Source organism: Miniopterus schreibersii (genome assembly GCF_964146895.1).
Source record: "Miniopterus schreibersii genome assembly, chromosome: 16".
Taxonomy (NCBI): domain Eukaryota; kingdom Metazoa; phylum Chordata; class Mammalia; order Chiroptera; family Miniopteridae; genus Miniopterus; species Miniopterus schreibersii.
Genome location: NC_138116.1, coordinates 3,063,951 through 3,091,216, shown reverse-complemented (window position 1 = coordinate 3,091,216; position 27,266 = coordinate 3,063,951). Strand labels below are relative to the sequence as shown.

The 27,266-nt window shown below is 57.5% G+C and overlaps 2 protein-coding genes across 2 annotated transcripts; one reads left to right on the top strand and one right to left on the bottom strand.

Annotated features, from left to right (window-relative positions):
* The first annotated feature begins 4,560 nt into the window (after positions 1 to 4,560).
* Positions 4,561 to 9,731, top strand: UBALD2 (UBA like domain containing 2). Its single transcript, XM_081161467.1, has 3 exons — positions 4,561 to 4,968; positions 5,217 to 5,279; positions 8,699 to 9,731. The coding sequence occupies exons 1-3, from the start codon at positions 4,849 to 4,851 to the stop codon at positions 9,014 to 9,016; spliced, it is 501 nt and encodes a 166-aa protein (XP_081017593.1). The 5' UTR covers positions 4,561 to 4,848; the 3' UTR covers positions 9,017 to 9,731.
* A 2,500-nt stretch (positions 9,732 to 12,231) lies between these two features.
* QRICH2 (glutamine rich 2) lies at positions 12,232 to 26,898 on the bottom strand (the record flags this gene model as incomplete). Its single annotated transcript, XM_081161988.1, has 17 exons — positions 12,232 to 12,410; positions 13,890 to 14,018; positions 14,347 to 14,434; positions 14,923 to 15,067; positions 15,365 to 15,568; positions 16,189 to 16,290; positions 16,538 to 16,603; positions 17,106 to 17,227; positions 17,320 to 17,484; positions 17,643 to 17,717; positions 17,821 to 17,943; positions 18,493 to 18,747; positions 22,052 to 22,166; positions 22,581 to 22,678; positions 23,207 to 23,292; positions 24,336 to 25,248; positions 25,375 to 26,898. 17 exons carry the CDS (start codon positions 26,896 to 26,898, stop codon positions 12,232 to 12,234), a joined length of 4,389 nt encoding a protein of 1,462 aa, XP_081018114.1.
* Positions 26,899 to 27,266: the final 368 nt, after the last annotated feature.

Sequence of the window (27,266 nt, the reverse complement as noted above, 5' to 3'; positions counted from 1 at the left end):
GAAATGATTAATACAAATGTAAGGATGCTGAATCTTCCTGGAGAGGAAAGAATCTGTATTTGGGGAGGGTCATGTGAGGGTTTTCAAAGGTCTTGGACTTAAGTCCTTTGTTGGGTACTTGGGTGATTTTTTCACTATTCCTCAAACTGTGCATAGGTCGTACAGAAACTCTTGGTGTGTGATGTATTTCTAAAAAAAAAAAAAAAAAAAGCAGTCAGGTGTGAAGGCGCCTCAAACCTTGAAGTTAGCAGCTGCCACGGCAACAAGCCTCCTGTGTTTTGGACACAAGGGTGGGGCTAGGGAGGCCCAGCTCCAGGCTGATCAGCTCCCGTCCGGTTGAGAGAAAGTGGCTGGGAACCTGAGTCCAAACCGACGCTCCAGGACTCCAGAGAAGCAGGGCCCTCCTTACAAAGCTGCCTCTTCCTCTCGCCAAAGACTCGGCCTCGGGGTCTCTGCGAAAGGATTGCCAGGGACTCACCTACCACAAGACACACCTGCAACTGGAGGTGAGGCCACCTTATCACTGTGCTGACAGGTACGGGACAGGGAGTATAGGCCACCAGTGCTGCTTTTGGGAAATGCCATTAACTGTGCTGGGAGTGGTATGGCCTTTGTCCCTCGTAAGACACGTGACATTTGATGAAATGGAATCTGGTGTAAACCAGCAGGAACTCATCCCCAGGGGACCCTCTTTGACCTTCCTGCTACTTCTAATGACACAGACAAGCTTTTCTATTCTCTTGGTATCGCCTACGGAGAGGAGGAGGAGGATTCAGGGGTAGGTGAGGCTGGAGAGGAGGGTGTGATATTTAAAAGCACCAGAGCCGGGAGCAGCGACACGTTCCTGGGTTCGGATCTCAGCTCCACCCTGAGCTAGCTGAGTGACTGGGCAAGTCACTTAACCTCTCTGATTCTGCTTTCCTCATTTCTTCATCGAGGATATGCACAGTCTCCACATCACTGGGTTGTTGTAGTAATTAAGGTAATCCAAAAGAAGAACTGGGCAGAGCTGGGTTCATAGCACATTTTCAATAGACATAAATCTCAATGATCACAGGGGAGGACTGGAACGTGTCTGGAGTAGAAGGAGCACTCCTGCACTAAGCCCCTGGCCACCTTCAGGAAAAAAACTAGAAAAAAATGAATGTTTCCAAGGTCTACCCAACCCTCCATGTAGTAGAAATGGCATAAATTTGCAATGAAAAGTAGTAACGAAATTAGATTGCATTAAACAAACAAAGCTAGTAATAGCGTTAGAAGCCCATGAAGGTGGGGAGCTATCCTGCCTGTCAGTACCCCAGCTGCCACCTCAGGGAGTGCTGCCCAGCGCGCCTGGGTGCTGCGTCTCTTCCCTTTGTCTTCTTATCTTAGCACTTGGATCCTTTCCCATCTTCCTCTTGTTCTCTCAAAATCTCTCTGCTTCTCCAAACCACACTGTCCCTTTGTCTAGGCATCTTAAAGCAACAATAGGGAAACTAAAAATAGGAATTCAAGGAAGGAGGGAGGAAAGGAAAGGAGGGGGAGGGGAGAGGAGGGGAGGGGGAGAGGGAGGGAAGAAATGAGCTCTTGGATCAATCAAACCTGATTTAATCATCTAATATTGCTACCATAAATCAGGCAGGGGCTGTGTGACCTTGAATAGGTCCTTTGCCCTCTCTGAGCCTCAGGCCAGTTGGGAGTTGCAAGCCCACGCCGCTGTGCAGAGGTACACAGTTTCCCGAGGAAGCTGCACATGGTGGGCCTTCCATACCCGAGAGCCCTGGAGTTCCTCTCACACTTGGGTCCATTTGGGTCGGGGAGTAGGAGAGAGAAGATCAAAAGGAATAGGTACCGGGCACAGCGCAGAGATGGAGGTTGGGGTTAGCAGTTCTCCACCCCGCCCCCATGATTGCGCACGACAGCCAGCGCCCGCTTGTCCTGGTGGAGGCTCATTCATTTTCAAGCGTCCCCAGTACAAATAATCAAAACAAAGTTAAATTAAATTTTAAAAAGAAAAAGAAAAGAAATCATCCCAGTGCCCTTGACAGCTCTTGTTTGGAAAGTGTCCCTTTGTGAGCCCCGCTGAGGTGACAACTACGGCATTAAGGAAGGTAGTGTGGGGTAATGGTTAACCACAAGGTTCTGGAACTGGACTGGGGCAATGCCGACTCCACTACTTTTTGCTGTGACCTTGGGTAAGCTCCTCCTGTCCTTTGTGCCTTAACTGCCTCACTTTGAGATGGGACTCTGGGTTGCTGCAAGGACTGAAATGAGTTGATTGACATTAAACTCAGGCACATAGCTCACAGGAAGTGCTTGGAAATGGCAGCCGTTTGTTAGGTTCCAGCTACTGTTGCCGGTCTCAGGGCCAACTCAGTGACTTCCATTCCAAACGTCCTTGTTATCCGGACCCTGAGGAAATAGTGGGTGAGACTGTTCCTCGGCTCAGTTGCCGCATCCAGGCTCGTTCTGTAGCCTAGAACATTGATGGAATGAGGATTTTGTTCCTTCCATGGCCACTACTGTGTTTTATTTGTTGTCAATGGGCATGTTTTTATTGCTCTGTTTTACCTGCCGCACATTGTCCTCGCAGATTAAAATAATAACACCTTTGGTTAATAATACCTTGCACTTGAGGAGTTGCTTTCATCCCAGCAGCTCAAAGGCCTCAAAGAACATGACCTCATTCATTCTCTCTGCACTCCCAGGACAGGAACGCCTTCCTTAACTAGCCAGAGGAGGGGAAGCCCGGCCAGATTCCCAGAAGCCAAATTATTGATTAAGCATTTCTGCCTGACAGCCACCAATCCCTCGGCCCAGAGTGACCTTATGCCCATAGAAGATAACCATAACCCAAGTCTCTCTGGCTTGGGGGTCTCGTCTTCCATGCGTCTCCCAGGTGCCCATAGCTGTGCCCCACAAATGGTAAACACTAAACAAACCTTCTGGATAGACTGCCTTGGTATCCAGGAGGCAAGAGGTTTGGCTATTTTGGCATTTCTAGGCCCCTTGCCTTCCTTGAGAACTCCTAACTTAAGATCTAAGGGCTCCTGCAGCCTGAAATGCTTCTGCCCAGGTAGAGCTTACTACTCATGGCCCTGGCATGTTCGGCACCTGTACGTACTTGTGAAAACTGGAGCCCCGCAATGACAGTACTTCCTTGTTCTAGGGCTGCTATGGCCTGAGCTCCCTGACAACGTAAGCTGTTGGCTGCTCACTTTTGTTTTCACCTTGCAGTTACCGGAAGGGAAGAGCTTTGAGCTGTACTTGACTCTCCAGCCACACTCCAGGTCTGAGCCCAGGTACACTTTGGGGTGGTCAAGTGTAATTACAGCAAGAGAAACAGGTCTCAGCAGGCAAAAAGCTGACTCCTGTCCCTTCAAAACAAACAAACAAAACAAACAAACAAAAGACTAAATGGGATAAACTCATTAAAATCCCGAGGCAGTTTTTCATCAGTAATAAACATTGGGTGTAACTTTTTCCCTGTTTATGTTCTATTTTTATATTGTTAAGGTTCCTTCGATGGAGAGTTAAATCCACTTTAGGCAAACTCAAAATAGAGCCCTGGCTTTCTTTCTTCTTAGCCTCCAAATATACTCTGGGATTGGTATTTCAGATCTAAAAGTAAGTTTTTTTAGAAACAGACATTCTAACAGTGAATCCCTAGTAGTATTAGCTTCCTAACCTCTCTGCCCCTTCCTCCACCTGCTTAAACTGCAGGTTCTGTATCCACCCCCACAATTCCCAAACACAGCCCTCAAGGTCAAATTCTAATCCAGAAGGTGGAACAACATAAACAAAGTTTGTTTTTAAATGGCTAGGATTGAGAGCCAGGACCTGTATAACACTCATTTATTGTTTTTGAAAAAGACAGTAGAAATTAAATATTCGGTTAGGTCAATCAACTTAAGAAAAAAAATTCTGGGTTTAGGATATTCGTGACTGAGAAAGTCTTATTTACTCCCTTGCAGTTATATTTAGTGTACATTAACATTGCTTTACGTTTTCAGAGAGCAAAGTCTTGATCTAAAAACGTAAAAAAAAACCCAAAACCAAACTGCTTGGCCCTTAGGGGGGCGGGGGGATAGTGACTGGAAGTAGGCATGAAAGGGGTACCTTATATTTCAATAAAAGGCTAAAAAAAAGTAGAGCTGCTTGAAAGATTTAAAAATATAAACAATGCTGAGACTTGAGCAGCCGCGGAGCCTCGATCTGCTTTCTATTTTGATCGTTCTGTTTCTCGAGATGACCACATCTTTCAGAGGAAGTGAGTCAAAGGCACGGTCTTGCTTTTCCAGCTGAGCATGTTGGGTTTCAATGAAGTAATGAATGAACTTGGCCGCCCCACCCCCAAGCCTACAACACCAAACAGAGGGGCCCGGGCCAATCAGCGGGCGCTCTAGGTTTTCAAGTTGAGTTCAAACAGGCCCACGGGGCACCAATCAGCGCGCTCGGCTCCGCCCCCAACACCCGGCCGTAGCCAACCACGAGCCAGGACGGGCCAAAACACAGCGGCCGGCCAATGCCGGGGCGCCCCACGGCGCGGCCCTCCGCCAATGGGCGCGGCCGAGCAAAAAGGGAAACAGTGCGGGTCCGCGGGGCCGTGGGATTCGAACCGAACGTCCGCTCGGAACCGGGAGCTGGCCGAGCGGCGCGGGCCAATCAGCGGCGGCGGCTCGCGGCCCCCGGAACGTTGGGCCCCGGCCCCGCCCCGCTCCGTTGTTGGCGTGTCGGCGGCCGCGGGAGCCGGGACCACCACCAGCCTCGCCCGGCGGGCTGCGGGGCGGCGAGGGTCCGGAGGCCGCGGGCGGCGGCGAGCGCGAGCCGAGGGCGGCCGCCGAGCCCGGCTGCGCGGCGGCCGGAGCGATGTCGGTGAACATGGAGGAGCTGCGGCACCAGGTCATGATCAACCAGTTCGTGCTGGCCGCGGGCTGTGCCGCCGACCAGGCGAAGCAGCTGCTGCAGGCGGCCCACTGGCAGTTCGAGGTGCGTGCGGCCCTCCGCGCGCGCGGCCGGCGCGGGCCCCGGGGCTGGGCGGCGGCGGCGCGGGGGCAGCTCTGTTGATATCGCCCGTCCGGCGGCCCGCGGCCGCGCCAGGGCCCCGCGGCCCGCTCCCCGTGCGCGCGGCCGGCCGCTTTCCCTCAGCGAGGGGTCGGGGACCCTGCGGAGGCCGCCCGGTGGGCTCCCCTCCCGGCCCCGGTTAACGGCCTCCCCGCCGCTGTGTTTGTCCGCAGACCGCCCTGAGCACGTTTTTCCAAGAAACCAACATTCCCAACGGCCACCACCACCACCAGATGGTAAGCGCGGCCGCCCGGGCGGGAGGGCCGGCGGCGGGCGGGGGCCCCGGGGCGCGGGCCGCGCCGCTGTCAGCGCCCGCGGTGACAGCCATGTTGCCGGGGAGCGAGCGCCGCGATGTAAACAAAGAGCCAAAATGTCTTCCAGGAAAGCGCGGTGCCCGGCCGGCCGGCTCCCCCGACGGCCGCCAGGCCTCCCGGGCGGCGGCGGCTCGGCCCGGAGCCGTGCGCCCGGGGCCGGGGCGCGAGGGGGAGGCGAGGGCGGCGGGGGCTGGGCGGGGGGCTCCGAGGGGAACCGGCCGGCGGGGAGCCGGGGGCCCCGGGAAGGGAGGGCCCTGAGTGAGGGTCCGCGAGCCGGGGCGCCTGTTTACGGGGAGCCCCCCCCCCCCCGTCCAAACAGCCCAGCTCCACAGGGAGCAGGAAAGAGATCAGCCCCCCCCAGGCCGGGAGCCGGGCTCGACCCCGAGAGCTATGTTCTCTCTTTCCTGTTTATGGAAGAAGAACATACCCTGAGCAGGGAGCCCATACGGATTCCGACAAGAAAATGCCAAGAATTTGCTTTTAATCCCAGGATGGGAACACGCAGAAGCGCAGGAAACAGGAGTGGTTCGGGCCCGGAGGTGCTTGCTTCTCTCCGCCGGCCCCCCCAGGCCTGAGCCTTGGCCCTGCCGGCCGCCGGCCGGGGGGTATCGTGCTTTCCAGGGGCACAGGACATCAGGACATGCCTTCCACTTTAGACACTTGAATGCTCTGTCTCTCCCCCCCCCCCCCCCCCCAGTTACCTATTACTCTGCTGGGGAAGGAGGGACTGTCCCATCCCAGGGATTGTAAAACATTACTCCCCCGAGATGTTGTGGCTTGGGGAGCGCATTTTTGACAGTTGGTGTCCTTGCCCATGGCCCCTTTTCCAGAGCTGCCCCCCCTCCGGGAGGAGCTGCGAATGATTCCTCTGCCCTGTCTTTTCCTTAGCACCCTGTTTTCATCTCGTTCCAAAGGACAAATAGAGAAGGGTCTGTCTGGGCCTTTTAACCAGCTTTTTCTTGGAATGGCTCATGCTGTATTTAAGTCAAAAAACAAACACAGGTTGGATATGACGGGAGAGCTGTTGCTTGCGGGGTTGTGGCTGCTAAGGCTCACCCACCCCTGCACCTGACCGTGGGAAAGCTCTAGCTCCCACCTTGCACCGTGAGCCTGGGCGTACCCTGCCTCCATCTCCTCTCAAGGGGGCCTTGGCTTGCCCCACCAGGCCCAGGCCTTCCAGAACACCCATTCTGTGCTGCTGTGGCAGGGAGGCCAGGGGAGAACTGGGACTGGAGGTCACTTTAGGTCCTGGAGCCCCTTATCTGCCAATCCAAGGCATCGCAATCCTTTTGAAGCTTCCTTCCCTTGAGGCAGGTGTTGGGTTGTGTAACAGACCTTGTAATCAGTGTATCCATCGGAGCACCAGGTATTGAGTACCTCATGGGCTGGTGGAGAGCACCCTGCCTTCGAGGAGCCAGTCATTTTCTTAGACAGTAAATCAAAGGAAAAAGTTAAATAAAAACAATAGAGACCAGTAATGGCATAGTAGCAACATCAGAAGTGACCCAGGGCATGAGCAATTGATAAGTGGTTGTCCTGTAGATTACTGTACATTCACATGGTTGGAGGCGTCTTCTCAGAGAGGGGGGTCTTGGGTTGGATTGGGAGGGGCCGAGAGGGGGGGAAAGGCCCATGGGTTGGAAACTGTATGACTTTGACGGTGCAGTGGACATGGTTTAAGAGCTGGGAAGCCCCATCCATAGTTGTCAGAAGCACAGAGCTGGAGGGGTTTTTAGCGCATCTGGTTCAAACCCCTAGTTTTACAGGTCCAGAGAGGTTCAGGAACTTGCCCAGGCTCACACAGCAGCCGGGCACGGGATGGCTGTTTCAGGAGACAGTCTACGGGCCTGCTTGGTGAACTGGGGAAGTTGGTCACGATGCTGTGATGCAATTGGCTTGTACACTCCCTCCCCCCCATTCATTGTTTCCTGCTGCCGAGAAGTCAGCTCTGGGGTGGGGGGTGGAGGGTAGAGGCGGGAATAGTGGAGGGAGGAGGGAAATGGTCTGGGTGAGGCCAAGGCTTACATTGGCTGCCCCCAGGAAGACAATGGTCAGAGCTTCCTAGCTGCTGATACTGGGCTGGCCCAGTTAACAGGGTGGGGTGTTCCCCCCTCTCCATTTCTGGCTGCGGCTTAACTGCAGAGTTGTGAAGCTCCCTCTCTGCCAGGTGGAGAGTCCTAGAATCTTCTCCCCTACCCTGTGCCTGGGGGAGGGGCCAGTGTTGCTAAAATTAGGAGAAATTCAAAGATAGACTCCGTGGCTTCCTGGGAAAGGGAGGTCAGAACCAACCCCATCTGTGTAGGCCTTGGCTGCTGTCTGCCCCACGCCCCTGGTGAGGGTGGATGGTACCTCTACCCGCAGGGTTGAGGTGGCCTGCAGGCCCTGATATTCACAGGGAGAGTGCCAATCCCATCCCTTACCCCACCCCTGCCCTTCCTGGCTGTGGTTCCCTGATCCGAAATGGCAGGGGATAGTGAGGAGTTTGGGGAGCCTCCTCCCAGGGTAGTGGCAGAAGACAGCAGATGATGGGATATTTGTGGTGACCCCAGGAAGAGGGCTGAGGGGGGCTGAACAGATTCTGCCAGCCTCTGGCCAAGAGCAGCATGGGGGGAGATGCAGGGGACACAGGAAATCAAAATCCTGGGTTTCTGTCCTCGGGGAGCCCAGGCATGAAGTTGCACCTGACTGTGTACGTGTGAAGGACCAGGGCTGAGTAGAGGTTAGAGCTTGGGCCTGCGGACCATCTTCTCTACTTGTACCCTTCAGTGGGTGTGTCTTTTGTCAAGGGACTTGAGCTCTGGGCCTCAGTTTCCCCACCTGCAGTTTAGAGGGGATAATGGAAATGACCTGGCATCATTGTGAGAAGTAAGATATACGCTGGCTGGCTTGTTGACATGGAATGAAAACCAACACTGGCCTCTCCATGGTTGACCCAGGAGACAGACCCAGGATCTGGCCGCCCTCCCCTGACCAGCACCCCTCGGAACATGAGGGAACATTATTGAGGGGCCAGCTGGGCTCTTACCAGGGTGAGGCTGAGAAGCGGTGTCCTGGGCTGCTCCCTGGTCCTCGCTTTAATCTGACACTCAGCTGCTAATTGGAATTAACCATTTATTTCTGACACTACTCGGTATCATTCCTAAGCATCATAACTCTGGTTTTGGCTCAGGGGGAGAGGGGTGCTTTTGTCCTGCTTAAGCTGCTTGTGGACTGGCAAATGGGAATAAAGGAGGGGCCGGCTTGGGTGAGCCCCCTGGAGGCTCCCTGGGACCTCGCAGTGTGGCTCAGGATCAGGGGTCTGAGCGAACAGCCCTCCCGACACCTGTGTTTTCTCCGAGCAGATGTGCACCCCCAGCAACACACCAGCCACACCGCCCAACTTCCCTGACGCCCTGGCCATGTTCTCCAAGCTTCGCGCCTCGGAGGGCCTGCAGAGCAGCAACAGCCCCATGACGGCCGTGGCCTGCTCGCCCCCTGCAAACTTCAGCCCCTTCTGGGCCTCGTCCCCACCCAGCCACCAGGCCACCTGGATCCCGCCCTCCTCCCCAACGGCCCACAGCTTCCACCACCTGCACCACCCACAGCCCACGTGGCCCCCCGGAGCACAGCAGGGGGGTGCCCAGCAGAAAGCCGTGGCTACAGTGGATGGCCAGAGATGAGACTGGACGCGCCGCGCGCTGGGCTGGAGCTGGGGGCAGTCCGGGGTCTGGGGACGCAGGAGGGCCAGGGTTGGGGGTGCTGGGGCGGGTGGGGGTTTCCTGAAGATCGCACTGGAAGATTTTATAAAGGAATTTTGGGGGGTGGGGGGGATAGTAAACTTCCTGAGCCACTTGGGTCCTTCAGGAGTTTCTCTGCAGGCAAGTTTTTTCTGTTTTTAATATATAACTATAATATATAAATATATAAATATAACTAATGTATGTGAATGGGGCTGGCTGGCCTGGGGTATGGGATCAGAGGGGAGGGGCAGCACCCCTTCCTCCGCCCAGTCCAGGGCAGGTGTTGCATGGCAGGTGGTGTGACATTGCAGGCACACAGTTCTGCTGCCTCCTTTCAAAGGCTGTGCTTCTGGAATGGGGAGGAAGGCCACCCCCACTCCTACTTGTGACTGCAGAAGGGGCTCCGAGGTGCCTGGTGGCCAGTGTGTGGGGCCTCTTTGCCATCATGAGACATCGTCACCCCAAGTTGGTGGCTAGGACTAGAAAGCCAGCAAGGGGCAGAGGCCCAGGCTCTGCCTCACTTGGGGCTTGCTTCCTGCTATGCTCTGGCCGAGCAGATGCCAGAGTAGAGAGCTTGCCTTTGGATTTAGTTTCCAAATCAATCATTTCACCAGGGTGAAATTTTAATTTAAAAACTTAAAAAAGAGACTTTTCTAACTTCCCTGGTTTGCTGTGCCTTTATTTGCCTCGGTAGGGAAGGTCCCTCCTTGGGGGGAGGGGCAAATGGCGGGGGGGGGGGGGTGAGGACAGGGACCTGCGCCCCAGCCATGCAGCTGCTCTGTTCTGACAAGGTCTGGATGGCCAGACCAGGGCTTGGTGGACAGGTTGGTCCAGTTGAGTGGGGAGGGAGGGACAGGTCCCACCTTGGTTACTGTGACCCTCTCTCCTTCTTGACCTGCCTTTGTTGCCCATCACAGGCAGGCTCAGTCCTGCGGCCGCCACCTTCACCCACAGTGTGGGCTGGGCCTGGCTGCTCTTTCCACCTGCTGGCCTAATGGCAGTCCCAGGCCTCTTCCTACTGGGCCCTTCTCGGCTCTGCTGTTCCTGCCCTTGGCCTCCTTCCTCTGGGGTAGCCTGGCTCGTGTGCATGTTGTGTGGCCAGACCCAAAAGTCAACAAAGGCTGTCAGGGAGCCCAGATGGTGTGGGCTTCTAAGAGACCTCCAGGCATCAGAGCCAGGCAGGAGGCACCCCCTGGCCCTGCGGGGGTCCTTGTTCAGCTTCTCCAGTGCGACTGGGCCAGGTGGCTAAAGAGGAGTCTGCTCCCTGGTGCCTGGGTCTGGCCCAGGGTTGGGGCTCTTCCATGAGCCCCAGCCCCACAGTGGGACTGGGAGGTCTGAAGGTTTAGGCCCAAAGTGAAGTGACACTTGAGAAGGGCCCTGCCTAGTGAGTCAGGCCACCTGCTCCAGGGCCTCTCTTCTCAAGCCTGCTGTGGGGCTGCCCCTGCGGGAAGGTAGGATGGCACAGCTGCCCCCAACCCCTGCACGGGATCCTGTCCTTTGAAGCTGGGTTTGTCCTTTCAGTTTTGTTTCCTGATAGGAAACCCCTGAGGCTCCTCCCACCCTCACCCCTGACGCTGCCCACCTGTGCTTTCCCAGGCTGGCAGGGACAGCCCCTGGGCCTGTGGGTGGTCGTGCTGGGACTTGGGCTGGGTTCACCCCCACGGTGGGCACAGCCTGGTGAGGGCCAGTGGATGGCCCAGGTGCAGGGTTGGTTGTCCTGGGCTGCTTGGGGAGTGTCGCTCCTTGTCCTGTGAGAGGGAGGCCTGGGTGCAGAGGGCTGGCCTGTCCCTACCATTGCCTCTCCCTGCCAAGCTGGTGAGTTTGGATTCTAGGCCAGGGACCTGACATTTCTCAGGGAGGGTGAGAGAAACAGGAGCCCGAGCAGGAGCAGAGGAGCGGCTGGTCCTGGCTGCCTTCTGCTTGCAGAGGCAAGGGCACCCATATGGGCGTGCCCACCAGGACCCAGGGGTTCAGGCTGCCCCTCCTGCCCTCTAGCGTGAGTGTTGGGTCATTACTTAAAGATGAAAGGCATCTGGGCAGATGGGGAAAGCAGGGGGAAGCCCCTCCACAGGGAGTACCTGCCTTTCCCACGATACCCTAGCCAGCCCCCCTCCTTTGACCACGGGGTTGGGACCAGGGAGAAACCCTTTTCTGGGCTGTTTCCTGCCACACTTTCCTTTGCGATTCTGTCACTCCCTCCCCTCACACCCTAAAGTAGGCCTCTCCCAGGGGGGTGGGAGATAGGGACTGGGCGTGGGGGATCCCCACCTTTGAGAAGGGAGCCAATGAGAACAGACCTGAGGCCCAGAATTGTTTCAATGACTAGAGTCCTCTGGGAGGGGGCAGCTCTGCTTTGTCCCTGGAGCTTCAACTGGGGACTGGGGACGGGGGCTTGTCCTTTATAGTGGCCACCCCTGCCTGAGCCCAGGCACACACGTGCTCCTCCATCCCCTCCAACCTGCCAAGATCTGTAGCACCGAGGACTCGGCAGTGAGCACCCCTGCCTTTTGGGGACGAGCAGAGAAAAGCAGTGGAACTGTGTGGGCTGGAGCAGGACAAGGCCAGGCCTCTGGCCACACTCTTCTCTTTTGGGGTTAGGAGGAGGAGGGAAGGTGATTGTCCCAGCCCAGGCAGCCCCTGCATCTGAGCCTCCCCCCTCTGCAGGGTAAGCTGAAGAGGACCTCAAACAGAAACCGTGCCAGGTGGCTGGTGGCAGTGCTCCCGGGCTCCGTGCCAGGAGCTAGGCCTTGCCCTGAGCCAGCAGCAGGAGCGCAGCGGGCAGCTGCCACCCTCACCTTCGCTCCAAGGTACAGCATGCTCATGGACACCATGAGTTTCAAGACAGGAAGGCAGGGCCCTGGCCAGGGAAGGCAGCAGCCCAGTCTGGTGGAGGTCAGGGGAGAGCTGGTAGGTGTGAGCAGGCCCCATGCCGCCCGCCAGTCCCTGGAGCCCCAGCTCCCTCAGAGGATGGCTCCTGGATGGCCGTGGTCTAATTCTCATGCTACAAGCCAGGCCTTTCCAAGAGAAGGTCTGTCCCTGGACCTGGGAGCAGTCAGGAGGCACCCAGGGGCCCTCCCTCCGACTCTGTCTTCCTGAGCCAGACCAGAGAAGTCTTGAGTCCCAGGTTCTTCCTGAACATTTATTTATAGTTCTGCTCAGTGAGCAGTGGAGGACCTCGGCCCCCGAGTGGGCTCCTCCAGACCCTCCCCAGAAGACACATCCCCGTGCATCTCCGGCCCCCGGGCCATCTCGCTGGGGCTGGGTGGGTGGGCCACATTTGGCTGGGGGAAGCGCCCTTCTGAGGACACCGGTCTGTCTGTCTGTTGACGAGTTGCTGCAAGGCAGGAGACACTGCTGTGGCTCTGCCTCGCTCCCACACCCACCAGTGGCCCAGCTGGCCAGCTCGCCCAGAGCCCAGGGGAGTCAGAGCGCCCTGCTAGCCAGGCTGGGAGGGGACACAGACCGGAGAGGGCCCTGCCCTGGGGCTGGGAGTGCAGTCCTCACAGGAGCCCCTAAGCAAAGCTCCTTGATCACTGCCGAGTGAAAAACACACAAGCCCTCCGGCGAGCAAGAGCCTGCCCCTTTGGTAATGCTTCCTCATTAGTACAGGGACTATTTAGGCAATAACCACACAGACAAGGGCCGGAATTTTCCCTGAGACTTCCCTCTCGCCCTCCCTCTCCTGCTCCCATGACATTTCAAGGGTGCTTGGAGTAGAAGGTGGGGTGCCAGGGAGAAGGGAGTGCACTGCCCCCAAGAAAACAGCCACAGACCCGTGCTCTGTCCATCCCTGATCCACTCTCCCAGCCTCTTACCTGGAGGCAGAGGGCTTGGCTTTGAATCCCAGTGCCGCTGCTTCCTAGCTGTATGACCTTGGGCAAGTACCTTAACCATCCTGTGCCTGGGTTTTCTCAGCATAAGCAAGACCTCCTAATGTTGGCTGGAGACTAAACTGGTCCCACGTGTAAAGCTCCACAGGGCTGGCCGGTGAGGGGCCCTCAATACAGGCCAGGTGTTGTGACCACCACCCACACTTCAGCTGTTCCCACTTCCTCGGACACTCCCTGAGCTGGAACTGGGAGGGGGTGAAGAGCACCTGGGCCAGGGCGGGGGGAGCTGGAACCTCCTGCAAGCGTCTCAAAGTATTGTGGGTCCGTGACTTTTTATAGGAAGGGGGTGGCACCTCCTTAGATTCTCGTGGGGCCCTAACTCTAAGCCTGTTACTGAGGCCTGGAGAGGGGAGAGACTTGCTTAGAGTTACTTGGAAGTGACCTGGCCTCCTGACTTCAGACCAGTGTCCCTCTCTGGCCCCCACCTGTGGCCTATCCCTGGGAGGCCCTTAGCCATCTAATTTCCAGGCAGGACTTAGTCCCTCAGGGGACAGCAGGATTCTAGGAACTTCCAGACCTGGGGGCAAGGAGAGCTCTTCTGCAGACAGGGTCAGACAGAGGGGTTCTTGGGGTGGGGGGTGGCCCCGTGCCCAGCAGCCACAACACAGAGCCTGTGAGCAAGTGTGAGCAGGGGACGGACTTGGGCCTGGAGACAGTCTTGGGCTGCGACCCTGCCCCTATTTCCTCTTCTGTGAAATGGGGACATTTCATAATAGCATCCACCCCACAGGCCTGGGATACATCCAGCACTCGGGGGCGAGGGGCTCTCTCTGCCTCCCGTCCCATCCCTCGGCTCCCAGGCCTTCCACTCCCGGGAAATTAGGCACATGCCAGCCATTTGCAGGAACGGGAGCCCACGAGGCAGGGAGGAGGCCCGGGGCCGTGCCGAGGCCTCCGGGACGCTCCAGCCCGAGGGACGCTACCTGAGGTGTTGCCAGCCAGTAACTGAGCGCTCTGAGGCCGCGAGGGCAGCTGGCTGCTGTCGCAGAGGGACGGCTGCCGGTGTGTGAGGGACCGGGACTGCTTGACCTTGTGCTTGATATTTCCTGAGCCTGACGGGGACAGTGGAGGGAAAGGTCCACTCTCAGACACCGACCCAGCTCTGTGGGGCCCACGGGGACGGGGAGAGGGCTGCCGGGCACAGCTGGCCTCAAGAGAGGGTGGGGCATAACACGCTAGCTAATTAGCTGAGTGGACAGCTGTCTGCCACCTGCAAACGGTGGCCAGGGCTTTTGGAGACCTGAACATTGCAGTCAGGGAGGTAGAGAGGAAGGCAGCCAGGGTCCAGGCCAATAAATGCCTGGCCTACCAGGAGCTGGATGGACCCTGTGGGACCCAAGCAAGGAGCCCAAGGGGCGGCTGGGCCACGGGGACACTCACTGTCTTTGCTTGGGATGCCTGGCAGCCTTGTATCCATCCGTCCCTTGTAGATATGTCCATCCAAGCCCAAGATATCCACCTCGTGATGCTGTGGAGATGGGAGAGGGGCCGTTAGCACACAGCACCCAGAGCTTCCCCTCTGGTCTTGTCTGCACGCCGGCCTGGGCACAGTGCTGGCCTGTCCAGACTTCGGCACCCTTCCAGGGGCAGGGGGACAGGGGGACAGGGGGACAGGGGGACAGGGGGACAGGGGGACAGGGGGACAGGGTGAGGGGAGCTGGAGATGCTGCTGTTCTCAGGGCCCCTGGTGGAGGCTGTAGCGCCAGGTGGGTGGGCGGCCAGGACGGCATTTTCTCCCAGCAAAGGGTAAGAACCTGAGGCTTTCACTGGGTCTGATTGAGAAACTGCCTCAGCTTTCAACAATAAAGGTAAATTTTTAAAAAAGAAAAAGAGGGAAAAAAGAAACTGCCTTAGGGCAGAGGTGGGATGAGGTGGCCTCGGGTAGTTTTTCCAGATGACCTGAGAACCTGGGGTCGTGCAGGGCCCGCCTCCCTTGTGGCCCCGGGCAGCACTGACCTTCGAGGACAGCTGGATGTCCTCGGGGTACAGGCCCTGCGGCAGGTGCTGCAGGCGGTTGCGGCGGTAGGGGTAGGTGAGGGTGTGGCTGCCCCCGCAATGCCGGGACACCGTGGAGTAGGTGTAGTCGGACATATCCGTCCTTCTGTGAGGAAGACAGTTACTGGTGTGGCCTGGGACACCTATGGTGAGGCCTGGCCAGAGGGAGGTGGGGCAGCTGTCTTCAGGGGTCTCTGGGAGCCAGGGCAGGAGCAAGGGACAGAACGGGGGGGGGGGGACACAAGTGAGCAGAGCAACCTCCTGGCTGGCCATCCTGCAGACCACACACACACACACACACACACACACACAGCCTCCCTCCCTCCGGGTCAGGGTTTCCCAGCAGTGGGCGCCTTCCCACGGCCCTTGCCCTGGGGCGATCTGTGCCAACCTGCTGTCCTACCGTTTGCAGCAGGGGGAGCCAAGGCACTGGGCCTGCAGCAGCTCGTGGATCATCTGGCTGCTGGCCTTAACTGAGCCCCCAAAGTGGATCTGCACCTTCTCGATGTCCATCAGCATCTTGGAGTGCATGGTGCGCAGGCGCCCCACGCTCCGCTCCATGGACGCCAGGTCCGCCCGCTGGAAGGGGGAGCTGCCCAGCTTCAGGCTGCGGGTGCGGGCAGACAGGCAGGTGAGGTGGTGGCACAGGCCGGAGCCCATAGCCAGGCAGAAGCCCGGCTCACCCCACCCCTTTCTCTACCCCCAGGTCAGCAGGACCCTGGGTGGGCAGGAGCCCTTTGCACAGTCCCCAAGGGACCATGTCCAGGCTTGCCAGGGGTTTCCTGAGGCGGGCAGTGCCTAAGAGCCCCACAGAGAGAAGCCCAGCCCCTCCAGCTAATCTGGGGGGCCTGGACCCACATGCCTGGAACCCCTACACTCCTAAGCGCAGTTTGAAAACCACCCTTTCCGCTGAACCCCCATTCTCAGGAGGTGGAAAGGCTGCAGGGAGGCGGGCAGGAGCCGAGAGAACGGGAAACAGCCCCGAGCTCCCGTAGGTATATTCACTGAGCCCCTCTCGCTGAGCGATGTCGCCCCAGTGCCAGGGCGGCGGGGACCCTGGCGCACGTGGTGTGAGGAGGTCAGGGGGCCGGCACCGCAGCCCCAGGGCAGGTGGTTGCAGTCCTGGGCGGAGCCGGCGCCAGCTCAGGAGTGCCCGGTGGTGCGGAGGCGCCCCCGCCACCTGTCTCCGCCTCCCTGAGCAGCCCTGCGTGGGACTCGGCCGCGTACTTGCGGCTCTGCTGCCGGACCTGCTCCAGCTCGAAGATGGTGTAGGGGCGGGAGGAGCGGTGGCCCGGCAGGCTCTGTCCCACGGGAGTCGCGGGGATGATTCTGGGCAGGGACACAGAAGGGAGGGTTGCAGGGTGAGAAATTCGCCGTCCAAACCCACCAACCCCTCCCCACAGGCCACCCGAGGGCTGGGGTGAGGGCCAAGGTGGGCACGGTGCTGGCGGACAGGCGTGGCCCCGTGAGGGACAGGACAGGGGGTGAAGGCCGGCAGGGAACGGAGGAGATACGGCCCTACTGTCCCGCCCCGTTATGGCCGCCCAGCTGGAGTGAGCCGGGTGCGGGCACTCACTGTCCAGTCACAGGTGTCTCCAAGGGACGGTCACAGGACAGGCAGTGGAAATGTGCCAAGAGCTGCCTGTGAGGAATGGGACACGGGGAGGGTGAGTGGCCTGCCCAGAGGGTCCGGATGGGAGGGTGGAGAGCCCATCGCCGGGCGGGCTGGAAGCTCGGCTCACCCAGCAGGCCCCAGGCACTGGAGGCTGGTCTGTCCCTGCTCCCCGGGGCTCACCCTCTCCCAGACGCGCCCACTATGGGATGCAGATCCAGCATCCACACGTCCTAACCCTGTCCCCGAGGGGTGCTCTGTGTAAGCCTCGGGCGCCCTCTGGCGGCCAGTAACGGGCATCCTGCCATCCAGGTGCCCCAGGAGTGTCTCCACTTTGGAGGCTGGGGCCTCCCTTCCATGCCCCTCCCTTTTTCCATTGTAATAGGAGGTGGCCCGAGCTCTAACACACTGTCACTCCTACTGCGAGGCAGTCCCCGGCAGGATCGGCCATTCCCCTGGAGCACACGAGGGCCAGTGGGGCCCACCCAGGCCCTGCAGAGTGTGCTGGCCCCCGCCACGGTCAGGGCCTCACCTCCGCATGCAGGCTGCCTCGTCCGCCTGGTAGAGGGGGGAGCGCTCTTTGAGCTGCTGTCGCAAGGATTTCCACCGATCCTCCAGCAGCTGCTTCACGGGATCCAGCTCCAGGCGGTCCAGCTGCGGGTGGGGGCGGGGGCAACCAGCTGAGCTCGAAGAAAGCCGGTGGGGTGTCTGTGGGGCCCTAATCCAAGGGCCCTGGAGCCCCTCACCTTGCTGTCCATCTCTGTCAGGAGTCTGTCCAGCATCTTCTGCCAGTCCTGCTCCTGCCCGCTCATCTTGGCCACCAGCTCCTGCATCATGTGGTTCAGCTGTTCCGTGGTGGCATCAAACTGGATGCGGCTCACTTTGGAGGCCAGGGCACTCTTGTCGGCCTTCTGCCCGGAGAGAGAGGAGGGGAGGCCGCCCCAGTGGGAGAGAGCCATGGGGGGGTCCCCTGAGCCCCCTCCCCCAGGGGCTCCCCTCCACCCCTGGCCTTTTAAAGAACGGCCAGCAAGGCCGCCTGGCGGGAAGGCTGCTTGTGGCCGGCCCTTACCACGTCGATCTCCATCTCCAGGTGCTCCCTGTTGGCCTTCTCCTTCTCCAGCTTCTCGATGCCCTGGTACAGCACCTGGGAGGCCAGGGCAGCGGAGGGTAGGGACCAGGAGCTGGAGGGCGGGCGGCCAGGCCACGCCCGCGCCCGGCCCCGGCCCAGCCACCCGCCGGCCACTCACATCGATGTCCTTCTGCTTCTGCCGATGGTCCTCGATGAGGTTGCCGGCGATGATGTTGAGCTTCTCGCAGTCGCCCTGCACCTGCAGGATGGAGCTCTGGACGTGGCCCAGCAGCTCCTCGTCCTGCAGCAGGAGGGACAAAGGCAGGATCCCTGAGGCTGCTGGGGCATCCCCCGGGGGCACTGCTGCCCCTGATGAGCTTCAGTCTCCTGCCTCCCCGTGGACCAGCCTCGAGGGCTGCCAGTGGGGCAATCAGGAGTGGTGATTGAGGCTCAGGAGTGGTGTGCTGCCCTGTGGGCCCCTAGAGTCAGCTTGTGGGCTACAGTCTCCCCACCTGTCCTGGGCTGAATCAGAATTCCAGTATCTAAGAGGCAGGACCCAGGGCCTTGTGGCTGTGGCCACCCTACCAGCAAGCCTGCCCTTTGGAGGGGAACTGGGAAAGCGTCTGAAGGACGCGTGAAGGAGAGTCGATGATTCCTGAAGCTAGGCCAGCACCCCCAAGGCACGTGAATGGCACTGCTGCACCCCCAGCCAGCTGTGCTTCCCCAGCCGTGCCCCCCACCCCCAGCTACTTGCTGGAACCCTGTGGAAGGACCAGGAACTTTTGTGGGCTCCACCATGGAAAAGCAACCCCTGCGGACTCTATCAGGGAGGGCGGCCGGCAGGAGTCACCTGGCTCTGGAGCTTGGCTTTCTTGGAGGGCCGGGAGGCCGCCAGGCTGTTGACCATGTTCTGCAGCTGCTCGTAACGCTGCACCAGCGTGCTGACCTGGTGGCTTAAGTCCAGGCTACAGGCTGGACAAGTGGCTTCAGGGTCGATCTGGCCAGGTGACAAGGCCACCGGGGCCTTCTGCGGGGTCATGCTCATGGACAGCAGCGTGGATGAGGAGGCCAGCATGTTCTCGATGATCGTCCTGAGCTTGTCTAACTGGGAGCAGGCGAGAAGGCCGGTGCAGGGCCGTGAGCAAGACCCGGCCACGCGCCGTCCACACCGTCGGCACAGGCCTGCGCTTCCTGCCCATCGCCAGCCCTGCCTGGGCGGTCACAGCACCCTCAGTGCCTCGCAGAGTGTGGCACATGGGAGGCGCTCGGCATCTGTCCATTAAACAGCGGCCAGGGTTCGCAGAAAGGGTGGCATTCATGCTGAGTGAAGCCCTCGCAGGAGAAAGGTTTCCAGACCTTTCCCAGGGTCCCTATTTGTCTCTACAGATGATTGGTCCCAGTTCAAAGGCAACCAGTCCCTATACTGGCCAAAGACCTGTGCCATGTTGCCTGGCTCAGAGAGAGAGGCTCGGCCAACCTAAGCCCCTTCTCATGGAAGTGGGTGACACTGCAGGGCCTGGGCAGCTACTTTGGACCATGAGTGAGAGACACGAAAGCTGTCAGAGTAGAATGGAAGAGAGATGTGACGCTATTTGAGAGAGGTGGACAAGGAAAGAGACATGGGGGCATGGGTACACCCCAGAACAGACACAGACAGACAGACAGGAAGTGGCTTGGCTGGGACTGCCCCTCGCTCCAGCTCCCTGCATGTGTACACACAGCCAAGCAAGCTCCCTCTTGCCTGAGCTCGGTGCGACGCTCTTGCTCGCAACCAGAAGAGCCTACACTCTTCTGAAGGGTCCAGAAGAGCCTGTCAGAGGCCCTGGCCAGTGTAGCTCAGCTGGATGAGCCTCACCCCGTGCACCGAGAGGTCACCGGTTCGATTCCCGGTCAGAGCACACGCCTCGGGTTGCGGGCTCGATTCCCAGTAGGGGGTGTGCAGGAGGCAGCCGATCCATGGTTCTGTCTCATGGATGTTTCCCCCTCTCCCTCTTCCTCTCTCTCTGAAAAATCAATACAAAAAATTTTTTTTAAAGAAGGTGGGTTCATTCCCTCTGGAAGACAGGAAGACACTCCCCAAACTGCAGGCATTTCAGGGGGATCAGGAAGAGTAAGCAGCAGCCCTGGGGGTTGGGAAGGAAGCAGGAGAGCAGCAGTGTGTTCAGGAAAGCTAGGAGCCCTGGCAGCTGGAGAACTGGGGTGTGGAAGGTGGTACCTTGAAGATGCTGCCCAGGAGGCCAGGCTACCCAGGGGGGGGGATACTCCCAAAGGTGGCCCTGGGACTGACCTGGAGGCTGCTAAGCTCAGACACGGGCTTTGGAATGACAGGTGACTCACACACACAACAACCGGCTCTGGGTCATGAAGTGGTCACACCACTGTCCCAGCAAACTTGGGAGTGGCCCACAATGGGCCTGTAGCATCGAGGGGCCCCTGACATGAGCCCCCTGGGCTCAGTGGGTTTTCCTATCTGATCCTGGGAGCACTCAGAGGGCTGGTTCCGGTCCAGCAGCTCCTCATTGGGAACATTCTGGGGTGGCCAAGGAGAGTTTCACCCAAGCTTTAAAAGCAGACACTATTGCCCGGCCGGGCGTGGCTCGGCGGTTGAGCATCGACCTAGGATCCAGGCGATCGGGGTTCGATTCCTGATCAGGGCACATGCCCGGGTTGTGGGCTCAATCAATGACTCTCTCATCACTGATGTTTCTCCCTCTCCTTTCCTCTCTCTGAAATCAATAAAGATAAATATTTTTTAAAAAATAAATAAATAAACAAATAAATAAAAGCAGACACTATCAAGAGAGTGAAAAGACAACCCACAGAATGGGAGAAAATATTTGCAAATCACATATCAAGAATCTAGTATCCAGAATATATAGAGAACTCTCACACCTCAACAACAACAGAAAAGACAACCTGATTTTCAAATGGACAAAGGATCCGAATAGGCATCTTTCCAGAGAGGACATTCAAATGGCCAATAATCATATGAAAAGATGCTCAACATCATTAGCCATTAGGGAAATGCAAGCCAAAACCACAACGAGATCCCGCTTCATGCCCACTGGGACGGCTACCACTTAATAACTAACGAAATAAAAGGGGAACGGGTGCCGGGGAGGGTGTGGAGAAACCGCGCGCTGGTGCCGTCGCTCAAAGCGCCGGCCATCGAGTTTCCACATAACCCAGCAGGTCCACTTGTAGGCACGTGACCAAGAGAAATGAAAACATATGTCCACACAAAACCTTGGGCACGAATGTTCATAGCATCAATGTTCATTAGAGCCGAAAGGCAGAAACAACCCAGATGCCCTTCAGCTGACAAATGGATAAAAAAGTGTGCTATAGCCATGAAGTGGAATATTACGCAGCCATAACCATGAACGGAATCCATGCCGCGATATGAATGGGCCTGGAAAACATCGTGCCAAAGCGAAAGACGCCAGAGCTGAGGGGCCGCGCAGTGCATGACCCCATTTATGCGAAATGTCCAGATTGGGGGGATCCCTGGAGCCGGAGAGCAGTGAGCGGCTGCCAGGGGCTGGGGGCAGGGACAGGGAGGGACGGCTCCCGGGGCCAGGGTCTCTTCCTGGGGTGATGGAACTTTGGAATTTGATTATGACGATGGCTGCACAACTTTGTAAATGTACTAAGAACTGCCCTGTTCACTTTAAAAGGGTGAGTTTCATGATATGTAAATTATCTGATTTCATTTATTTTTCTTTTAAAAAAAATATTTTTTAAATATGTCTTTATTGATTTCAGAGAGTGGAAGGGAGAGGGGGAGAGAGAGAGGAATATCAATGATGAGAGTCATTGATCAGCTGCCTCCTGCACACCCCCAACTGGGGATCGAGCCCACAACCCGGGCATGTGCCCTGACTGGGAACCGAACCTCGATCTCCTGGATCCTAGGTTGATGCTCAACCACTGAGCCACACTGGCCAGGGCAAAAAATATTTTTATTGATTGGAGAGAGAGAGGAAAGAAGAGGGAGAGAGAGGAACATATATGTGAGAGAGAAACATGGATTGGTTGCCTGCTGTATGTGCCCCAGCCAGGGACTGAACCCACAACCCTGGTATGTGCCCTGACTGGGAACTGAACCGGCAACCTTTTGGTGCACAACCAACTGAGCCACTCTGGCTGGGCTTAAATTATCTAATTTTAAAAGATAGGGGGAGGGAAAAAGACTTAATGGCAGGTGGACGGGCCTTTCCCCTTGTGCACCTGCAGCCTCACAGCTGGTTCTGGATCCGGAGAGGGATCCCTTGAGGTATAGTTCCCCCAACACACACACACACACACACACACACACACACACACACACACGGGGAGGAACCTGGGCTGCCCCCACTTGGCCAGCCAACTCTGAGAAGGACCCTGTGCTTTGAATGTGGAGGCCTCACCTGGTCCTGCAGGTAAAGGGAGGCTTCGGAGACCGAGTGCTCCATGCTGACCTTGCCCCGTTCTTGGCTCTCCCTCAGCTCAGCCAGCTCCTTCTCGATGTCGGCCACAGAGACTCTGCGAGCATAAGAGACAGCCTGGCCCCCAGCCCCCCAGGGCCCAGCCCCCCGGTGCGGAGCCCCAGCCGGCAGGGGTAGAGGATGGCCCTGGGCCGGCTCCCCTCCCCCCCAGGCTCAGGCTAGGGAGCCCAAGGCCCTGCCTGTCCCAGAGGTGGGTGCCCAGTGTGCTTCTAGCCGGTGGGTCGGGCCCTGCAGAGAGAGGGCTCTCAGGGGCTCTAGCACGCACTCCCTTCCAGCTGCAACTGGGGACAGAGTCTGAGGAGCTTTTTTTTGGTCCTGGTGCTGAGCTGTTTTAGAAACTTGAACTTCCACCAGCAACTTGAACTAGATATGGGCAACAGGGTATGGGTGAACCAAAGCCGGCTATCAGCTCCTTGGCTGAGAACAGGGGATGCCAGGCAGGGGCACGTACCTGAGGAGACTCAGCTGCATGCCCAGCTGGCCAGCTTGCATCTCCTTTCCCAGCTCTAGACTCACTTCGCCCTCCAGGATCCTCTGCATCCTGTCCACCTGCGGGCCCCAGGGAAGAGGCGGTCAGGCCGGCTGGAGCTCTCTGCCTTCCGAAGGTGCCTCTTCAGCCCGAGCGAGCCCCTCCCCAGTCCCTAATCCTAATCCAACCTTCTGACAAAAGCCAAGGTCCTTTCCGGACATCTATCCATCCACCCACCCATCCATCCCACTGGGTGTAGACAGTTGGCATTTAGAGGACAACTGAAGACCCAGCAGCCCCTTGCCGTGACCACTGGCCCCAGACTGTCCCACACACGAGGCTCCGGGGACCGGGTGTGACTGAAAATGGTCGCATGCAATGGAAAGAGCACAGGCCTCCTTGTTGGCTCAGCTGACTCTTCACAGCTCTGAGCGTCAGGTTTTCCATCAGGAAACGAACACGGTAATGTCTGAGCTGCATTTCCCACCTGACAGGCTTAGAAGACCCAGTGAGATAACAGAGAGTGAAAGGACCGTGTGACCCAGCAGGACACAGGCAGGCGGGATTACCAGCCTGGCTCGGGGCAGGGCAGCCAGCCCCTCACTTACTTTTGCTTTCTCCTGCCGAACTTCTTTGGTCAAGGCCTTTATGGTCTTCAGCTGCTCCTGCAGGTCTGGTGGCATAGTCTTTTGGACTATGGAAAAGGGAAGGCTCAGATTTCCAGCCCCACAATGAGGCCACCCAGAGAACACAGGGCTGGGGGGAGGGGGTGGGAAGAAAGGGGTCAGGAGTGTCCCTAGCCCTCAAAAAAAATCCACCTAGGGCTTAATACCCTACCGGGCTTTGGGACCACCGGCCCACATTTTCCACCCAACTCTAAAATCTCAGTTATTACCTGGGCCTAGAGCGGGCAAAGGTTGAGTTTAGTTCAACATTCTCTCCTCCAACCCCCACCCGATGCTATTGGTTTCCCTGCCCCAACACTTTCCCCAGCTGCTGTCCAGAGAGCCTGACAAAGGCATAAGAACCTGCTCCCCCCCTCTCCGGAGGCTCCTTCACTCCCACTGGTTTAATTCCATCTTTTGGACCCTGAAGGCTCTAGGACAGGGGTGGGGAACCTTTTTTCTGCCAAGGGCCACTTGGATATTTATAACATCATTCATGGGCCATACGAAATTATCAACCTAAAAATTAGCTATGAAGCCCAGCTGGCATAGCCCAGAGGTTGAGCATTGACCTAGGATCCAGGAAATCCCAGTTCAATTCCCCGTCAGGGCACATGCCCGGGTTGCGGGCTCGATCCCCACTGGGAGGCATGCAGGAGGCAGCCGATCAATGACTCTCATCATTGATGTTTCTCTCTCTCTCTCTTCCTTTCCCTTCCTCTCTCTGAAATCAATAAAGACATATATATATATGTGTGTATATATATACATATATATATATATTTTAAACTCTTTAGAAAGAAAGAAAAAAATTAGCTATGAAAAAAGCTCCCAGATTTATTGAATTTCGAGTCCGCCTGCAGCCGCCTTGGCAGGGCCAGACCCAGTACGGCCCAGGCTAGACGATCCCTCCTCTGCTCTAGGAGAACACAGGGTGGCTAAGAACAGGCTTTCTGTTTGGGGGCCCGGGAAGGAGACTGGCTGCCAGGAGTTACGGCTGGGGGGGCGGGGCGGGCAAGATCAATCAGTTAGAAGGAAGCCTGCGGGTCCCCTCCCCGCCAGCGGCACCCACCCATCAGCGAGAGCAGGTACTGGATCTTCTCCAGGTCCGAGTGGCCAGCTTTCGCCTCGTCTAGGGTCTTCATGTTCTCCTTTAGCTCCATGTAGAGCCCGGTGAGCTCTCCCATCAGACGGAACGTCTCCACCGCTATGGGGAAGCTGGGAGCCACTTTCTCCAGCGAGTCGTGTTTTCCAACCTGCTCATCACTCCTTTCCAATGAGACTTGCCCGAGAGTGTGGAGGGAGTCTGTGCTCCTGGAAAATGTGGAATCTTGGCTTGGGGTAATCGGCATATGAATCCTGGGGTGGTCTGGATCCAAACTTGCTGGGACATGGTGATCAACACGTGGGCCCAGGGGCCCAGCATACAGGCCGCGGGCGTCTGCACTTGGGTGTATCTGGTCTGGGCGTGCAGATTCCACATGTGTGCTTAATGGCGCTGGACCACGCTGGTCTGTGCCAGGAGGCATCAATCCCTGTTGGTAAGTTTCCGCTGGTACCAAACCCTGTTGATCCACAGCAGGCGACATCAAACCTTGCTTGGTCAGGAGTGGTGACACCTGGGTATGTCGGTCTCTTCCAGGAAGCACGCCATGCTGATACGGGCGTGAGAAGCCTGACGGCATGAAGCCTCGGTGATCAGCACCAGGTGGCCTCGAACCATACTGATCTAGTCCAGGTTGAACTAACCCACGGTGATAGGTACCGGGCTGCATGAAAGCAGGTGGATGGACACCAGGTTGGACCAAAGCACGAGGATAGGCCCTAGGATGGACTAAGCCATGCGGATAGGCACCAGGTTGAACTAAACTATGGGGATATGCACCTGGCTGTACTACACCAGGCAGATATGCACCAGGCTGTACCAAACCATGCTGATCAACTCCAGGCTGAACCAAACCAGGCTGACCTGGACCAGGCTGGACCAAGTCAAACTGACCTGCCACACCAGGCTGGACCAAACCACGTGGATAGGCACCAGACTGAACTAAACTATGTGGATATGCACCTGGCTGTGCCACTAAACCAGGTGGATATGTACCAGTCTGTACCAAGCCACGCTGATCAACTCCAAGTTGGACCAAACCAGGCTGACCTGCACCAGGTTGGGCCAAACCAGGCTGACCTGCACCAGGTTGGACCAAACCACCCTGATCCATTCCTGGTTGGACTAAACCAGGCTGACCTGCACCAGGTTGGACTAAACCTCGCTGATCCATTCCAGGTTGGACTAAACCAGGCCAACCTGCACCAAGTTGGACTAAACCAGGCTGACTTGCACCAGGTTGGACTAAACCAGGTTGACCTGCACCAAGTTGGACTAAACCACGCTGATCCATTCCAGGTTGGACTAAACCAGGCTGATCCATTCCAGGTTGGACTAAACCAGGCTGACCTGCACCAGGTTGGACTAAACCAGGCTGACCTGTACCAGGTTGGACTAAACCACGCTGATCCATTCCAAGTTGGACTAAACCAGGCTGACCTGCACCAGGTTGGACCAAACCACGCTGATCCATTCCAGGTTGGACTAAACCAGGCTGACCTGCACCAGGTTGGACCAAACCAGGCTGATCCATCCCAGGTTGGACCAAACCAGGCTGACCTGCACCAGGTTGGACTAAACCTCGCTGATCCATTCCAGGTTGGACTAAACCAGGCTGACCTGCACCAGGTTGGACTAAACCAGGCTGATCCATCCCAGGTTGGACCAAACCAGGCTGACCTGCACCAGGTTGGACTAAACCAGGCTGATCCATCCCAAGTTGGACCACACCAGGCTGACCTGCACCAAGTTGGACTAAACCAGGCTGATCCATCCCAGGTTGGACCAAACCGGGCTGACCTGCACCAGGTTGGACTAAACCAGGCTGACCTGCACCAGGTTGGACTAAACCAGGCTGATCCATCCCAGGTTGGACCAAACCGGGCTGACCTGCACCAGGTTGGACTAAACCAGGCTGACCTGCACCGGGTTGGATCAAACCTTGCTGGTCCATTCCAGGTTGGACCAAGCCAGGCTGACCCGCACCAGGCTGGATCCCATCCTGCTGTTGTGAGCCAGGTTGTATGAAGCCAGGTGTTTCTACACTGGGCTGTACGAAACCTTGTTGATCTGTAAGAGGTGCAACCAATCCTTGTTGATCCATGCCAAATATTGCAAATCCATGCTGACCTATGTCAAGGGGTCCCACACCACTCTTGTCCACTGCAGGCCGTTCCACAGCAAGTTGGTCTGTGCCAGGAAATCCCACACCAGGCTGGTATGCGCTAAGTGGAACCATGCCAGGCTGCCCTGCACCAGGCAGCTCCAATCCTTGCTGATCTCTGCCAGGCACCCATGGTGGCACCACACCCTGCTGGCCCATGCCAGGTAGTACCAATCCCTGCTCATCCATTCCAGGCAGCATCATACCCAGCTGACTCATGCTGAAGGGGGCTGTGCCATGTGGGTAAATGCTAGGAGGTACCAACTCGGGTTGATCCAGGCCAGGTGGCCCTGCTCCATACTGGTCTGGCCTTGCATCGACTTGACCTGGGCTGAGGCTCAGGCTCCCATGGGGTTCTCGGACCATATGGTGTGCGTCTCTGGCCAACTCCTGTTGACCTGGGCCAGGGAATGCACCTTGTTCGTCTCTTCTCAGACTTGTTGAGCCTGGTGGCTCAGGCCCGTGATGATCAGGCTCGATTCTGAACTGGGACACAGGAGGTTGATAGGGCTTTGCCAGGCGGACTTCGTCATGGACCCTTGGGTACCGTTCTCTATCAGGAAACCCAGGAGCAAAGGTCGGTCTGATTCGTTTCATGCTAAGAACCCCTTCGGAGGGGTATCCTGGTCTGCTGGTTCCTGGTAAGGTCTGATCTGGGCCGAAACCACCAGCAGAATCCAGAGACTGGTCAACACTTGGATGCTTACTGGAGGCTCCACTTGGACTATCATGGG

Bases quoted from the DNA above. Each gene is read 5' to 3' on its own strand.
- UBALD2 (XM_081161467.1), top strand. From the start codon at position 4,849: ATGTCGGTGAACATGGAGGAGCTGCGGCACCAGGTCATGATCAACCAG. The intron at 4,969-5,216 runs GTGCGTGCGGCC...GTTTGTCCGCAG, and splicing joins CGGCCCACTGGCAGTTCGAG to ACCGCCCTGAGCACGTTTTT. The intron at 5,280-8,698 runs GTAAGCGCGGCC...TTCTCCGAGCAG, and splicing joins GCCACCACCACCACCAGATG to ATGTGCACCCCCAGCAACAC.